Consider the following 18,011-nt stretch of genomic DNA (forward strand, 5'->3'; position numbering starts at 1 on the left):
TTTCATTGCAGTGAGACAGTGAAACTTAAGCGCTCTATATATAAAAATGACTTGCTGTGACCTTTACGATAATCACAGCCTCATGAAACTTTACAGCCACAAACTACAGACCTAGAGCATTCAGAGGATGTATGGCTATGTATACTGACAGAAGTGCTCGCTATCAAATTGCTGAAAATCTGCTGAAATCTCTAAAATGTCAAAAGCTTTTGATCCGCATGGATCATTTTTTTGTGGTGTTACTCAGGGCTGTGTATTGATATCACTAATTTTTCCATGTAAAACAAAACCGTAGACTATATTGAACAGCATGTGATCCTCTGCTCCTGTCTGCCTTGTCCAGCCTACTTTGACCAGCAGCAGCACACCCTGACCCTGCCCACGGTCAGCAGCGTCACTTACGTCCTCCGCTTTCTGGAAAAACTCTGCCACAACCTTCACTGCGATGCTCTGTTTGGCAGCCAGCCTGTAGCCAGAGGAGGCCTGCACTACGACAGTCACACATACACTACAGGTCAGTGCCACTCACTGAGCCGTCACATGCACAATTACATTGAGATACTACAGTCATGGAAAAACTTATTAGACCATTGTTTTCTTCAATTTCTTGTTAATTTTAATGCCTGGTAGAACTAAAGGTACATTAGTTTGGACAGAAATGATGATAACAACAAAAATAGCTCATAAGAGTTTAATCCATTTCCCATTTTTCTTGATAAAAACCAAAATAATTATCAAGAAAACCCTGTAAAATGGCTAGATATCAGCTCTTAAATCAAAGTCTTATGAGCTATTTTTGTTGTTATCATTATATTCGTCCAAACAATTTACCTTTAGTTGTACCAGGCATTAAAAAGAACAAGAAATTGAATAAAACAATGGTGATCTAATATTTTTTCCATGACTGTATTTGGTTAATGCAAAATGTCATCAGTGATTTATAGCATATATGGTGGGATTTTTGTCCTCATTAAGATAAACAAATCTGATAGCTGGGGTTTGATATGTCAGCCTTTTATTATTATGCTTGAAAGCAAGAGAAGACGTTAGACCATGGGTCTCAAACTTTGTAATTTTGTGTCTTTTTAAAAATAATTTGGTGTCTTTTTAAAAAAATAATTTGGTGTCTTTTTCTTGGTAATTTTGTGTGTTTTTGTAATAATTTTGTGTCTTTTTTTGGTCATTTTGTGTCATTTTGGGGTCATTTTGTGTCTTTTTTGGTCATTTTGATACTGCCTCCAGTGGCCCCCAGGTAATTTGAGTTTGAGACCCCTGCATTAGACAGACAGCAGGTAGATTGCATATGTACATATTTTTGAAGTTGACAAGAATGTAAATATAAACAGCGCTACATACACAATGCGTTTACTATTGATTCTACTCTTAATGTAAGCAACCTTTAGGGCACCAGTGATGCTCTTTTCCTTTTGTAAGTTCTTTAGAAGATAAAAAAAGTCCCAACAGGAAAAGCAAAGTCTTGTCTGCCTTACTCATGTGGAGATGTTGGCAGGAACCTTCTAAGAAACAAATCGTGTAAATACTCCAGGGAGGTGCACCATGAGCCTCCTCTGAGTATCTGCACAGTGTTTTACACTGCTGTACAAAAGGCAAATAACTTGTGCCATGCCTCGAGTTGAGATTCCTTGGGAACAAGATAAATCAGACATGAAAGACATTTTGTTGGCTGCCAGCTTTAGAGACATTATTTAAAAGTGTACTGACAACAAGGACAAGAAGTTGTACGAAATGTGCTGTTCATTGCCAAGATAGATGTTTGTTGTGAATGCTGTAGATTGCCTCCTAAAAACACTTTTTCTTATTGTGTTTTCCATAAAGACATCAGAAATTTTTCGTTTTTTGATCAAGGCTGCCGCATCGTAATTCTCTATTTTTGTTGTTGCTTTGTTTCTTTCGCCATTCACTTTGACTAAAAGACTAAATTATTTACAGTCTGATCCACACATCTGTACCCTTCTCACCTCTAACTGTATCACCTTTGGCTCCTTCCTGCATATTTTCTGTTTTTTTTAGAGAGGAGAAGTTTTGGAGACAGCCTAACGACGGGCCCGGGCCGAGGCTCCAAACGGTTCCTCCAGGACTACAACAGTCCCCTGCCTCAGAAACTGTCCAAAATCTCCCGACACTCCACTGATGGTATGTTAGTTCTGTGATTTTTTTTTTTTCTTGTCTTTTTATGCCCTCGCCCTTATTCCTGATCTCATAAATTATTTTTTAAAAAGCCACAACTTTCTGCTTGTTTATATTTAGACAAATGGAAAAGTCTCTTTCTCTGACTATGGACATAAAGATAATATACCATAATATACCATTTAATGCCATTTAAGAGATGATATCTAGCCATTTTCCATGTTTTTTTTATTTTTTTATAATAACCAAAATCATTATCAAGAAAACCATAGAAAATGTCTAGATATCATCTCTTAAATTAAACTCTTATGAGCTATTGTTGTTGTTATCATTGTATTTTACCTAACAAATATACATTTTGTTGTACCAGACATTAAAATGAACAAGAAATTGAAGAAAAAGTGGTCTAATGATTTTTTTCCATGACTGTAAGTGGTCACATGGCAGTCATATCTGGACAGAGAACAATGTCAGTGCCACATGGGTGGATTTTCAGATATGCTCACCTTAATACTTACACTGTAATAATACTTTTTACTGACTCACTTTCATTCCACTATTAGGACATAAAAATAATGTCTTATATAGGAGTGTGCATTACTGGATCAATGCACTCCTGCTGCTACTTGCTCGTAAATTTCTGGGCGTTTTTATGCGTCTGGGTCGTGCTTTTCTTTGATTTTTCTTTGTAAGTTTAAAAAAAAATAATATGAAGTGCACTTAAATCAAAGGACTCCACTGATTAAACAAGCCTTCCACTCATGTGTTTAGTATTTGTTTATATAATCAGGGGCTCTCAACTCTAATGCTGCACTGCTTTTTATGTAGGACATTTAATTCTAATAATCGACTGCTCTGAGTTGTCCAGTAAAGCCTTATATAATCATATAAAAGGAGGTAGTTAAACAGAAGAAGCTCTTGGCTCAGGAGGGAGTCGTATTAAGTTCTGGGGCGGGAGGTTAATCATTTAATCATCTTTCAATTTCCTTAGATTTTAATTAAGTTAATGGAATATTTGAAGAGATTTATGGAAAAGGGTAATATCACCCTTAAAAGTGCCCTCCACTCCAGACAGCTAGAACACAATCAAAGCAGGGTAGAACTTCCTGAAGATAACAGGTATATCAAAGTGAAATATATCATCAGAATAAGTCACATTTGGCATTTTAATAACTGTATATTTGTATATATTTCTTTTAGATTTCATTTTAGGCTGATTGTTGTCACTGTGGTAATATTTCAGCAGCTTTGTGTTTATTTTGTCTCACTGGTGAGTTTTCTGTGTTTTGTCTGCAGGTGAGTCCTTCATAGAGAACAGTGTCGTCACGTCAGAGCACTTAAAGAAAAGCCCTCTCTCGCCAAACTCTACGGTACAAACTCCCGGCCTGAGGTCTCCCTCCAAGCTGCTGCATCATAACTCCACAGGTAGGAAGAAGCACGATTACAGGAAATATTTCCAAATTTGAGTGCTTCACTGTAAAAACTTTTTATCCTCCTAAATAGGTGTTTGAAGGCTTGTCAGTCTCCAAATAAATATATAAAAAACAATGAGACAGAATTTCTTTGAAAAAAGTTATCATGTCAATGACCAGCAGCAACCTCAGGGCCTATTAGAGGAAGTCAATGTGGATGTGCCTTAAAGCTGCATTCTTTCTAAAGTCCAGCAGGGGGCAACACCACAAGTTGCAAAAAGAAGTCCACTTGTGTGCAAGCGATTAGGAAAATGACCCTACTTTACTTTATTTATCACCTCACTAAACATTCTTTTAATGGGTTTATGGTACAGCTGGGCAATATGGCCCAAAAGTCATATCCCGATATATATTTAGGCTGAATATCGATATACGATATATATCCCGATATTTTTATCGCAAATGTTCAGTCAAAGTCAAAGCCAAATATGTCACAAGTAGTTTTATTGAAGCCATTTATTTAAGTCAACATAAATACTGTATAGTAACAGGAGTACCTTTTTTTTCAAATCAAAACTCCATAAAGTGCACATTTAAATAAAAAAAATCTTAAATAAAAATAGCCTATGAAATAAAGTAGGCCAATCTTTTTCTGAAATAAACATATTTACATGAGAAAAGAATAACGAACATTGCAAAAGAACTAAATACGGCGAACCCTAGTAAGGGCAGCATTTATATAAAAAGCAGCTTTGGAGGAAGGATCGCAGTGCAAATTTGAACTATATCGATATATGCGATATGGTCTAATTCCATATCACATTTAAAAATATATCAGTATATGTTTTATATCGGTATATCGCCCAGCCCTAGGTTATGGTCTCAATGGCTACTTTCAAGTATTCTTCAATACAGCAATATGTTTCTATTTAGAATAACATAGATGATAATCTATTTACATCAACCCCAGTCTGTGGACGCTTTGAAAAAAAGGGCTTAAAACTTTTTTGTTCAGGCAGGCATTTTTAGCTTGTCCCTAGATGTTTTTATTATTGTCTCTGCACCTTAATCTCTTAATAATGTACTTTATTACCTGTTTTTTATCTACTGCTGATTTTAATGTGTCTGATTTTTCTCTTAGTCTTTTGTTTCTGGTTTCTGTAGCACTTTGAGATTTCTTTATGAAAAGTGCTTTACAAATAAAATGTATTATTATTATTATTATTATTATTATTATTATAAAGCAGGGTATGCTTTAGGGCGGGTCTATCTTGTGATTGACAGGTCCCTACCACAGTGCACTGTGTGTTTTCGTCTTTGAAAAAACCCTGTGAAAAGGTCAATGTTCACTTATCAAATGTCATTGTGACATTTTGGTCTCTAATCGTCTTGTTCAGTGTGCGGCTGGACTGAAAGAGACTCCAAGGAGTCGGCTGTTCATTTAGATAATGATTGCTCCTTGGTAACCTTGTCAAGCTTGGTTTCTAAGCATGCTACCAGCAATGCACGCTTGCTCTTATTTAATTGGCCAACGAGGCACTTTGCCAGATGACGACCCTGCATTTCTTTTTGCTGGAGCCCTCTGTCTGCGTTTACACTTCTGCTGCTTCGCTGGAAAAGTCCCAATTAAATGAACAAGGGGCTTCGTTTTTACAACACAGTGCTGTTTTCTGTCTGAAGGCACACTAATCAGAAGATTCACAGTGACTCAACTGTAAGTAGAGGCTTTAACCAACACAGGTTTAAGGCTGATAATGATACATTTTAACATTTGTATCACACTTTATAGTCAGTGAATAGACTTAACATTATTTGTTATCTTCACAAGATGAATAATATCTTTAGATTTACAGCTTTCAGACCTCTCACACAGTTGAAATCACTTGTGGTGTGTTAAGGGGCGGATGTACAGTCATGGAAAAAAATTATTGGACCACCCTTCTTTTCTCCTTTTTTTTTCTTGTTCATTTTAATGCCTGGTACAACTAAAGGTACATTTGTTTGGACAAATATAATGATAACAACAAAAATAGCTCAAAAGAGTTTAACTTAAGAGCTGATATCTAGACATTTTCCATGGTTTTTTTGATAATGGCCGATATATCGGGCTGATATTTGCGTTTTGTTTTTTTGCGTTCGCCATTCAATTAGCCCATTTCACTGAGCCAACACCAGACAAGGCTCGGTGCAGCATCTGCCATTCTCTGGTGAGCTGCTGCTGATACCGGAAAAAAGAAAAAACATCAAATATGTGGATCATCTGAAGTGCCACCAACTCGAGGCCTAGAACAACATACAAAAAGGAAAGGAAGATCGAGCAGAAGAATGTTCGTTTTGTTAATAAATGTTTTTTTTGTTGTTTAAATTGAGACTTGTGTAACAATGTTATCATTGTGTCATTTTTATCATGTAAATGGAGGGAGAAAAGGACATATCGGCTTCAAGATTCAGCCCAAAAAAATCGGCAGCACATATCAGGATCGGTTAATGATGTCAAAATAATCGGTATCGGCCTTAAAAAACCTGTATCGACCGACCACTAATCACTATATTTGTCCAAACAAATGTACCTTCAGTTGCACCAGGCATTAAAATGAACAAGAATTTGAAGGAAACAAAGGTCTAGTATTTTCTTACATGACTGTATTCTATAAATAGTGGATTGTTGTGTTTATGGTTCAATGATGTGATCTAACACAGTGTCAGTTGGTGTAACCAGTACATTTTTCCCATAAAAATCTGATTATATAAAGGAAAATAAATGTGAACTAAAATGAGAGAAAAAATACAATCCACGTTTACATTGCAAAATTATGGTATATAACAAATTTTACATAATTTGTCAAAACTTTAGAAAAAAAATGTAGAATATGTTCTGCTCATTATTGACGAAATGTGTAAATGTAGAAATACTAAAAAAAAAAGGGTGTTCCCGGTGGCACACCTGGTAACCCAGTCCTCGCAAGCGGGCGGCGCGGGTTCGAATCCAGCTCGGAGCCCTTTCCCGCATGTCTTCCCCTCTGTCTCCCCCTTTCACTTTCAATATCTCTACTGTCAATAAAGCTACAAAATGCCCCAAAAAATATATAAAAAAATAAAATAAATAAATACTAAAAAAAAAAAAATTAATTTGATGTTTTTTAAAATGAAGTTATTATATGTAAAAGTCCACTTAAATACAACGTAGGGGGATGAAGTATTTAATATTTATCCTTTTTTTGTGGTTACACCATTCACATGATACAGTTCACATGATAGAGCAGCATACACACAGCAAAGGCTGATTGAATACCCAATGAATGACCATCTTCATGCGTTGAATCTGTGCTTTTGCTCTCTCAGGCTCAGGCAGTTTCCGGGAAAGCCCTCGGCCGAGTGGGCAGGACCCCAACGTGTGGACGGTGGAGGATGTCATGCAGTACATCAGAGATATCGATCCAGTGCTGGCACCACATGCTGACCTTTTCAGAAAACATGTATGTATTCTTTCATAACGGTCCAGATGCTTAAAGAGATGGTTTGTATTTATTGATGTGTGGCTGTATGAGATACTTACCCATAGTCAGTGTATGTCTACAGTAAGTGATGTAATGCTGGCTCCGCAGCAAAACACAATCCAGTTTAAGTGTACACTATATTTAGAATATTTTCACCGCTTTACCTAGCTGTCATTCATCTCTCTGACGGGGAACAGAAGCCGCCTGTGCTCTCTTCAAAGACTTCTTTGACTGAGACAGTAGTTTTACATCTCAGAACACGGGAGTTGTTGCCTCCATCAGTTCATTTGTTTTGTGTTATTGTGTGACTTCGGTGTTTTTAAGGGTCAGTTCAGATTCACCAAAGTCACACAATAACACCTACAAGCTGAACGAATGATGCAGCAAAAGAGCAGAATCTCCAGTGTGCTGTGAGGTGAAATAACTGTTTTTGTAAAATAAGTTTGGTGACTTGGAAGATGGCATTAACGGCTTCAGTTCCCTGTAGGAGAGGGCTGTCTGAGGGCAGAATATTCAAAATATCTAAGTCTAGCATACACTTCAACTGATATAGATTTTCTTTTATTTAAGTTGGCTAAAATATGTTTATCTAGTGTCCCCCGTCCTCAACAGTACGTTGCTTAGCTTCCACATCAATACTCCTGCCTGCAGGCTGACTACAATCTGCTGTAGATATAACACTGATTATGGATAAATACCTCACAACCACACTTCAAAAACATCTAGTGTTCCTTTAAAATCACTGTATTCTGCATCAGAAAATATAAACTTATGTTGTTTTTTCCCCCCTACAATATATATAGGCTAAAAGTTTGGAAGCAAGATCAGATTTGTACAAAAGATTATAGTTTCATTTGTATACTTTGTAACAAAATAAACATGATTATTATATAAAGAGTCACTTATCAGAACACATTTTAACTCAGGGTTCGTATTGGTTCTTGAAATCCTTGAAAATGCTTGAATTTAAATGTTGTATTTTCAAGGTTTAAAAAGTGCTTGGATTTTGGATAAAGTGCTTGTAAATGCTTGAAATTCTTCCTGTATTTCTCTTGTAATCTGACTATATCCATCTATAGACTATAGATAATCACATGTTCAATGTAAAAATAATGAGTAGCCTATCTGAAATGAAGACCGTTCCTCCTAAAAGTGTAAAACCATCGCTGTTGGTATGGTTCAGTGAAATCTCCCCCTTTTAGTATGTAAGTACTCATCTAAAACATGCAATGTACAACAGGTGTAAGATACTGGAAAAGCTTGAAAATAGACCTTGAAAGTGCATGAAAAATGCTTGAATTTGACCACTGCTTAAGTGTACGAACCCTGTTAACTTTAATTATCTGGCATTTGGGTTTTTCTTGCTTAGACTTTGCTTTCTTCAAAGTAACCTCTGGCTTTAACAACAGCATGGCGCATACGAGGCATTTGTTGCTCAATTTTTTTAAGATATGTGCCATGAATTGCATTCCAAGCTTTCTTAAGTTCATCAGTGAGAGACTGCTGATTCGTGGGGTGCACTTTTATGACCGATTGATCCAATTCGTCCCACACAAGCTCAAATGGAGAAAGGTCTAGAGGCTGGGGGGGGGGGGCAAACCAATTTTTCGAAGAACACTTTCCACTTCTTTTTAGTCTGTGTAACCCTGACAGAGCTCGGTAGAATGCTTTGGGTCATTATCTTTCTGCAAAACAAATTTTAAGCCCAGATGGAACTGCATGATGCTGGAGGATGGAGTGGTACTGTTCCTGCTTCATGATACCCTTTACTTCAAAAAAATCTCCTACTCTATCTCCTGCAAAACATCCCCGAACCATGGCACTACCACCTCCATGCTTGATTGTGGGTGTTACGCATGGTGCTTTTAGAGGTTCACCAGTTTTTCTGCAGACATAGACTCTGCAATTTGAACCAGATAGTTAAAATTTTCTTGCGATGGTCCAGAGAACTTGTTTCCAATCATCTTCGGCCCAATTTTTTTGTGCTTTTGCACACTCATGTCTATTTTTGAACAGAAAATTGAAGTTGTTTGGCCTATATTGTCCTTGCTTCCAAACTTTTGGCCTGTAGTGTATATAAATATATATTATATATTATATATATATATATATATATATATGGTCATGGAAACAAAGTATTAGACAACCTTTCCTTTCTTCAATTTCTTGTTTATTTTAATGCCTTGTACAATTAAAGGTACATTTGTTTGGACAAATATAATGATCAATATGATATATATATATAATATATATTGAAATAAAAATAACAACAAAAATAGCTCATAAGAGTTTAATTTAAGAGCTGATATATAGCCATTTCCATGGTTTTCTTGATCATGATTTTGGTTATAATCAAGAAAACCATGGAAAATGTCTAGATATCAGCTCTTAAGTTAAACTCTTATGAGCTATTTTTGTTGTTATTATTATAAATATCCAAACAAATGTACCTTTAGTTGTACCAGGCATTAAAATGAACAAGAAATTAAAGAAAAAGGGTGGGCTAATCATTTTTTCCATGACTGTATATACGCTTTTCAGATTGCACTATATAAAAAAAAAAAAGTTTAGTACATTAGTTTCGCTTGGTAGACTGCCTTAACAAAAAAAAAACAATTCTCTACCCTCCCTTTGCTACAGGAGATTGACGGCAAAGCACTCCTGTTGCTTCGTAGCGACATGATGATGAAATACATGGGCTTGAAGCTCGGCCCCGCCCTCAAACTCACCTTCCACATCGATAAGCTCAAACGGGCTTGAGGAGTTCAGCCAAGCAGCCGCTTCCTTCCAAAGGACTAAACTCGAACCCCGTCTCCCTGTTCTAGGATCAGTATATCATGCATTGCATATTGGACACACAGTATACTGACCATTAACATGTAGCAGCTTCCATCAGACCACCATATCTGGTATTACATACTCCTGTCCTCACCTCATCCAATGAGGAATGTTTATTTTGTGTAGCACAATCCAGCCCTAAGGCAGCATGGGATACGTAGGATCACCCACTTGTCCTTCATCTGTTTTGCATTTCAGTATAACTTGAAGAGTCATATGTGGCCATTTTAACTGTAAAAAGGCTTTTTGGCCTGCTTTTATTATGTTACATTTATTCTGTACATTTCATATTTTGTACTTCATGGATATATGGACTTGTATTTTTGCCTTTTTCAACGGTTTGTGTGGGGATACGCTAAAAGAACCCTAACGGAGGAAAAGAAAACGCTACGGTCATCCCAATAATTGGGAATGCTTCTGGTTAACGTCTCACTTTGAGGCACGATTTTTCCAACTTCAACAATAGGAGGAGGGAAAACAATGTTTTATGAAAGGAAAAAAACACTTTATTCTGAAAATACTGCCATGAGGAAAATCTGTTTCTTTATTCTTATTCTGGATGTTGTTTACAATGCCTTGTCTTGTCTTTGTTATTTGTACTTTTTTAATTTTTATACTATATTATTAGAGTTCCTACATGGAGAGCCCTATCATACTTAACATTGTTCAATAAATATATAATAATACCACTGTTGGGGAATCTTTTCTGTACTTTTTGTTTTCTAATATCTACTTTTTAAAGCCACAATTTATGATAAATGCTTGTTTACACTGTTTTTACAACATAAATTGTTTTGTTCACTTCTTATATAAATTAGTACAATATTTTCTACTTTTAATTGCCTGACCTTTTCATATCAACTTATTATATCCCACGTATCAATGGTTTGAGTTGACATTTTGGGAAAGTGCTTAATTTCCAATGTTAGGAATGATTGATTTTCGTTTCATGTTTTCTACAAAACCTTTTATGTAAATGGTAAGAACTTTTAATATTTTAAATTAAATCATCTCATCTTCATATTTGTTTGGTGGGTCCTCAACCCTGAAAGAAATTCTAATAACAAGCACTAATTATGAGCACTAAACTCTTTTAATGTAAAGATTCTTCTGAGATATCTGATCAGTTTGTGCATTTGATCCTGTTGTTTGAATAGATACAGATATTGCTGTACTTGCAAACTTGCAATATGTTTTTTGTTTTTATTTAAAGGCTGTCTGTTCTTTGACACCTTTTAAAGACTTGTGTTTACTTGTCATTCAAAGCTGGAAAAGTCCTGTTGATCTTAGCGAGCATTTCATAATCATGATCAAAACATACAGAGTTAACCCTTAATAGGGCACTCATTGAAATACTTGCAAATTCCAAATTTCAACCCTAGAGAATATTGGAGGATTTTACATACTGCCAGAATTCGTAAAAAACATATGGACCCAGGGGAGGGGGGTAATATTTTGAGAAAAAACTTACGAGATTAAAGTGACAAATCTACGAGAAAAAAATGTGCAGATTTATGAGATTTAAAGAGAAAAAATTAGTTTTTTTCACTTTTTTCGCGCAAGTCTTTGACTTTTTTCGCGCAGATTTGCCACTTTAAATCTCTTAAATCTGCAACTTTTTTGTTGTAGATTTGCCACTTAAATCCAGTAAATCTGCAACTTTTTTCTTTTAGATATGCCACTTTAATCTAGTAAACCTAGATATCCATTGAAGTTACTGAATATAGTTCTTCGCCCAATAAAGGGTTAACAACTGACTATTTACACTGAATAAATTCAGTGAACATTTACACCCAATTGCATATAAAGTGACAATTCAGATGTGATGATATAAAGGTTTTTAGAGTGGATTTTTTTCAATGAGTCACCTTGAAAGGGTTTTTACTATTTTATTTACTCATAAAAAGCTGTAAAAACCCTTACATCAGGGTCTCAAATTGTGAGGCTGTAACACTTTTTTTCTCACCTCCTGAGTTAAAATTATAGATTATATTCTTATAGAAGAATACTTTTTCTTAAACAATATGTTTATTGTTTTTAAAGAGAGCATAAAGTCAAAGGGACAGTTACATAACAAACATCCCAAACACCTACCTAGGAATGGAAAAAAAAACTGTGAAAAAAGTAAAAATATGGGTATAAATATAAAATAAAACACAAAATCAATAGTGGTCGTATTTATTTATAAGAGGCATGCCAGCTTCCACAAGCGCCGCCTATCAAATTTTAATCGTTAATGTCAGTCTGATCACTGAGAAGAATACTTTTAGTGCGGTTTACTTTTTCAAATTGTAGTTGCAGTAGTTCTCCAACAGGGGGCAGCAGAGCCTCGTCTACCTGTTTGCAGCCATGTCTCCTTGCTGTTTCTCCTTGGGTCTCACTGACATACACTGCCATGGGTGGCCATATCTCCATCTGGTAGACTCAGCATGATGATGTCAGTGATATTTTTATCATGTAAATATTTCTTTTCATCATTATTTTGATGTTCTGTTGGCTATATTTCTCCTGTATTGCCGTGTAGTAATTTAATGCATTCTCCTTAATTATTCAAACCCCCCTCTCTCTTTTATGATTATGTCAGCCTATTGTTCACGCTGTTTCTGGTAAATATTGCTGTCATTGTTTCTGTCAGTACATGAGTGGGCTATTAGGCTTGTGGGCGAAAAAAAAATGACTTGTGTCTACTGAAGCAACTCAGAGACAAGACAGAAAATCTAACCACATCCTCCTTGTGAAAACAGGAAAACATATCACCTAAGGTTGAAAAACAGTGACCAAACCCACTGATTCTAACTGACATGGATGAGTATGAATGCATTTCTCTGTGTGTGAGCATATGACACATACTCACAATCTGTGCTGTGTTTGTGTGCTATGCTCAGGCACATGTGACAAGCTCAGAGCTCGTGGCTGATGCCTGTGCTTGTTGATGTTGATGAATAGTAGCCAAAGTGTTGTGCGTGAAGCCAGTGCTATTTATAGAAATAACAGCTCCTTGTGCTGCATATTGTGTTTGTGAAGTTTGTGAAACCAGTTTTTACTTTAACACTACGGTGTGATTTTTATCAGGCGCCATTCTTGCGTTGCCATGGGGCAGCAGGGACACGTCTTTAAGTATTGAGGTGAATATTCAACATGACTGGCTGGCTTCTCTGAAAAATCCTCTTTATTGTAATCGCATACATTGGTATTAGGTGCTTCGGGGGAATTTTGCACCTGATATTTACCAACTATTCTATGCAGCGCTCCTGAGTCATCTACTGCCTTTGTCCCAACAGTTGTAGGCACACCATATAGAGCAGCGAGTCAGTTTCAGAATGTATGAAAGGAAGTTTTGCGGGCTAGCAGATCAGTCATAGCTGTGAGCGAAAAAAAAACGACTTTCTCAGGTCTCTTTGCTCCAGCTTCTGTCATGTTATTGTGGCACAGAAACACCACAGTTACAGAGAAAGAATGAAAAAATAAGGTGCTCAGTCCACCACTTTCTCTCCTGCTGATACCAGAATTCCCAGCATGCTCTTGGGCTGACAGTTGAGGTGCATTGAGGTGAGGGTCCTGCTGGCATCAGGTCTCAGTGTATCTGCAGAGCCCTTGAATTTTTTTTGTCAGGTTTCCAGATTGTGCTTAAAGTGCATTTTCTTGATGCTTCAAAGAACTTTGAGTACACGGGCCTACTTTTCAGTAACTCAAGATACTGTTTAACTTATTATTTTAGTTTTAAATTTTTTATATATTAGAAAGCAAGACAGAAAGTCATACCTTTGTTAACCTCTTTAACTCCAGATGCCAGTTTCCACAGCCAACTTTCTCTCTATCAGAGGCTGTGTTGGGATCAGTGAAGATACTGGTATCATATGAAATACCAAAGACATTGGTTCAGACTATGTCATGATGTCTTGTTGAGAAGTGGGCTCGCTCAATTTAGCCTTAACTTTAGCCATAAAAAAATGGGTTCTATAGGTACCCACGAGTGCAGTGCATACAGTTTTTTACATGCAGTACAAATATATTCTGTTCACCAATTGTATTTGAATATTTCTGCATACTGGAATCCTTAAACCGTCTTGGAATTGCATGAATTTGGATTGGAGAGCTGAGACGCCCAATTTTATCGTTGTGTGATGACGTTAGTCCCCATGGTACAATAGCATGGCAAGACATGACTAGAAAAACTTGACACACACTTCTGAACCTCAGTTCAATTTATCCTTCAGGTTCCCATCTTCCACTTCTATCAGAATTATTAGAATATCATAGAAAAGTTTATTTATGTCAGTAATTCAATTAAAACATTTGAAATAACATATAGATCCATTACACACAGAATGAAATATTTCATGTCTTATTTTTTTTTTTATTTCTTCTAATTATAATGATTATGGCTTACATTTCATGAAGATTCAGTGTTTCAAAAAAATGTGTTATTACAAAAGAACAATTTTAAAAAGTATGTTTAATATGGAAATGTTGGCCTCTGAAAAGTATGTCCATCTATATTAGTCAGGCGGCATTGGACCAGATTTTAAGAAGAATGGGGACACGCCGGACAAAAGCTCCACATTTTTTCCACATGCTCTCTTTCACTATAGGATTCAATTTTTGGTAGGAGCCACTTCGTCAAGATTGCGGATCAGAGATGGTAGCCATATAAAGTCTATGAGAACCAATATATCTTCCAAGCCACTTAGAAGGTCAATCTTGGTGTCAAAATATACATTTTCTGTTGGGAAAAATGTATATACAAGATCTGACATGAGATGAAAGCTTTCCCTTGATTTGTTTGAGCAGTGTACACGGCAGCTAATCCCACTCTCCCGTGAACATTGATTCCAAACATTTTCAACTCAGGATTCCCTGCTGCAGCAATTGAAGCGAGTTGCCTACAAGTCTGAGTGAAAATGAACATATCTATTTGATCAAATAATCATCTAGTGATATTCTCAATAGCTTTAAATTATATTTTGACACCAAGATTGACCTTATAAATGGCTTGGAAGATATATTAGTTCTCATAGACTTTATATGGGTGCCATCTCCGATCCGCAATCTTGATGAAGTTGCTCCTACCAAAAATCGAAACCTATAGTGAAAGAGAGCATGTGGAAAAACCTTGGTGCTTTTGTCCGGCGTGTCCCCTTTATTTAGCTAAGCCGCCTGACTATATGACTCAATACTTGGTTGGGGCTATTTGACTTGAACTACTGGAAATTGACTTTTCCATCATATTCTAATGTATTGAGATGCAGCTGTACTGTTGACCTGCTATCCCCCCCTAAAAATCCCCTCAAATTATTCACTCAGTTTTTATTTTTACACTTACTTTTATATACACACATGCACAAACAAGATACATACATGAATTGAGACATGTTGGAGTGAGGGTCTCACCTAACACCTCACCAATGTACAGAAGACGACCTGGGGAAACTATTCCCAGGGATTTGTCCCTACAGACTGAGCTACTGACGCCTACATTCTATACATTTTGAATAAATATTTTATTACTTTGCAATGCAGTTGTTCCATACAACACAACACTGCAGTATTGGACACTTTTGTCTGCTTGTCAGTCATATAACAAAACACGAGGAGGGTTTATATAACCGGATAATAAGGGATGGGAAAGGAAAATGTGATCACAACTCAGAGGAGCCACGACATCTCAGAGAAGAACACCGGAAGCTTTTTTTAAACAATATGAAATATGATTGTTATACATGGCATTGACAGCCACGTCTTTTTTTCCTAAAATCTGATTACATTACCTTGTATAAATGAGGCAGCTGACCTGTTTCGCTTTGCTCGTCTCCAGCGACTTTTGATTGGGAGATAATGTCTGCTGAGAACACTGTCTTGACAGTCCTCACCCCGACACGCTCTCCCTGTCAGCCTCGTGCCTACAGATGGTGTGGGCCGGCTAATGTCAGGATTTTCCTACGAGGAAAGTGTTGGTCACACGGCATCGTGGGTATTATCAATTCTCTAGTGCAACAAAACCACACGGATCACACAGAAATAACAAATACAAAGGTGAATATGACATGCATATGATTTTCCTTGGCACTGACACATTAGTGGAGGTTTCACTGGCAGGATAATACTTGTAAAGCCTCACAAGAACTGCTCTCTTGTATTAAAACCACCCCCAGCCTATAGCCTGTTACTCTGCCTTTGGTAGCATGTGCTTGCCACTGTCACCAGATTAGCACGCAGGCTTAAAGCCCTGCTCACAAAGACACTGTGTACAGAACATAGCCTGTGCTAATAATGTTTCCCTCTATTCTAACCTGTAAGTCTCCTGGGCAAGCCCACATCATTTCCCTGCTCACATTCAGCGAGCCGGAGTCAAATAAAATAGCCAGTACAGGATGTGAACACAATAATATGAACTTCTGAAAAAGCCTGGCAACAAAATAACACCTTTTGTGAAGCTTATGATGTTCTATTTTTGTCGATTCATCTATATGTTATACAGTGCAGTAAAGTGTCACGACTGGAATGTCTTCTTTATACAGAAATGTAACCTTTTAAAGGGACAGTTCACCCAAAACTAAAAAAAAAACTTTTTTTCTCTGACCTGTAGTGCTATGTGTGAGTTTAGATTGTTTTGGTGTGAAATGGTAAATGTTCTAGATATTCTTTTGGTGCTCAAAGCGCCAAGAAAACATTTGAAAAACAAACAAATGTCTCTTTCCAGAAATCATGACCTGTTTCTTATACATGAAACGGCCACAACGAGGTCTGACCCAGTTGGGTCAGGATTCCTGGAAAGAGATGTTTGTTGTACCTTTTTGCATTTTGAGCACAACAAACAAAGTGCCATATAGTTCAATAATCTTTTAAATAAAGCCGACATTTCTATGCAAAATATCTCAAATATTGACTCAGGGAGAACTGTACCTTTTAAGCCTAAATATTTGCATTTGTTTAGATTATATTATATTATGTTTAGTTTCTTAAACGGATAAAAGTCATCCTAATATATGTTAACATCTCAGTACTGGCATATTTCTTTCTCAGCAAGACTATTACAGTTTACCGATTTTCCTGTTCCATTGCTCTGGCTTTGCTTGACCCTCTTTATCATGCTGCTTTGAGATATATTTCAGACTCAGGCTACAGGGCTCATCACTGCACGCTGTATACTCGCCCGGCTTTGTGCAGATTGCAGCCTCCTGCACATATGTTTTACGTGTTCAAAATACCTACAGTCTTACATGCAATATTGGGCCATGCCTAAATGTGCAGCCTGTGCAGACTGAGACTGGAAAAAGGAGCCTGTTTTATTACGGTTCTCAGTCTTGGAATGACCTGCAGGCAATTTTCAAAAACTAGACTCCTTTATCTCTCTGAATAGTTTTAGACAAAAGCTATCAGAAGAATGTTTTACCACAAGCTGTTCTTGTTAAAATGCAATGCAATTTTGTAATTCCTTTAATGGCTTTTTGTGATTTTGTAATTATATTATATATCTGTGGACATTGGTTTCTGTTCTGTAATCAACTTGTACTTGATTTGTGCTTTCTCAGTCAGGCCTCCATTAGAAAAGATATTTTATCTCAGTATTATCTGGTTAAATGAAGGTTAAGTTTTTTATTTAGAGAAAGCATCACATTACACACATGTTGCTGTTAAATGTTAGTATCTCCTTGTAATCTGTTTGGCAGGTTTTGAGACATCACACTGCAAGACAATAAAGGAGTTTGAGAGGTAATTTCAGCTTATTTCTACGGCTGAATCAGTTTGAATTACATGATAAAAGCCTTTCCATCTGGCAATCCGTGCAGTTAAAAAACGAACAAATAAAACAAGATTTTAACAAGGGATATTACGGCTCTACTGGGTAGCGCTGACACCAAGGTTGACTTTCTGCCACTGTTGGGAAACCGCAGCTCTGCTCAGTTTGGCTCAACTGTGTAAATCATACAACCCTTAAATATTTACCACCGTTAGACATTGTTGGGACACCTCGGTGTGTTTGAGCCGGCTCGATGGAGAACTGTCAGCTGTGTGCAGGAAAATAAATTATTTACACCCCCTCCTTCTACTTCAAAGAGCTGGCAAACCATTCAGCCTCAGATTTGGGGAGGGGGGTCGGAGGAGGAGTTGCTAG

The 18,011-nt window shown here is 36.8% G+C and overlaps 1 protein-coding gene across 3 annotated transcripts in view; it reads left to right on the forward strand.

The window, feature by feature from the left end:
- LOC131976565 (polycomb protein SCMH1) overlaps positions 1 to 11,011 on the forward strand; it is a 31,812-nt gene extending 20,801 nt beyond the window's left edge. For all 3 annotated transcript variants that reach the window (XM_059339662.1, XM_059339661.1, XM_059339663.1), the window contains exons 13-17: positions 344 to 514; positions 2,032 to 2,154; positions 3,445 to 3,573; positions 6,903 to 7,036; positions 9,698 to 11,011. In XM_059339662.1, the coding sequence (XP_059195645.1) occupies positions 344 to 514; positions 2,032 to 2,154; positions 3,445 to 3,573; positions 6,903 to 7,036; positions 9,698 to 9,817 (677 nt within the window). In that variant the 3' untranslated portion in view covers positions 9,818 to 11,011. The remainder of the gene's footprint in view (positions 1 to 343; positions 515 to 2,031; positions 2,155 to 3,444; positions 3,574 to 6,902; positions 7,037 to 9,697) is intronic.
- Positions 11,012 to 18,011: the final 7,000 nt, after the last annotated feature.

Source organism: Centropristis striata, chromosome 8, assembly GCF_030273125.1.
Source record: "Centropristis striata isolate RG_2023a ecotype Rhode Island chromosome 8, C.striata_1.0, whole genome shotgun sequence".
In the NCBI taxonomy this organism is placed as follows: Eukaryota; Metazoa; Chordata; class Actinopteri; order Perciformes; family Serranidae; genus Centropristis; species Centropristis striata.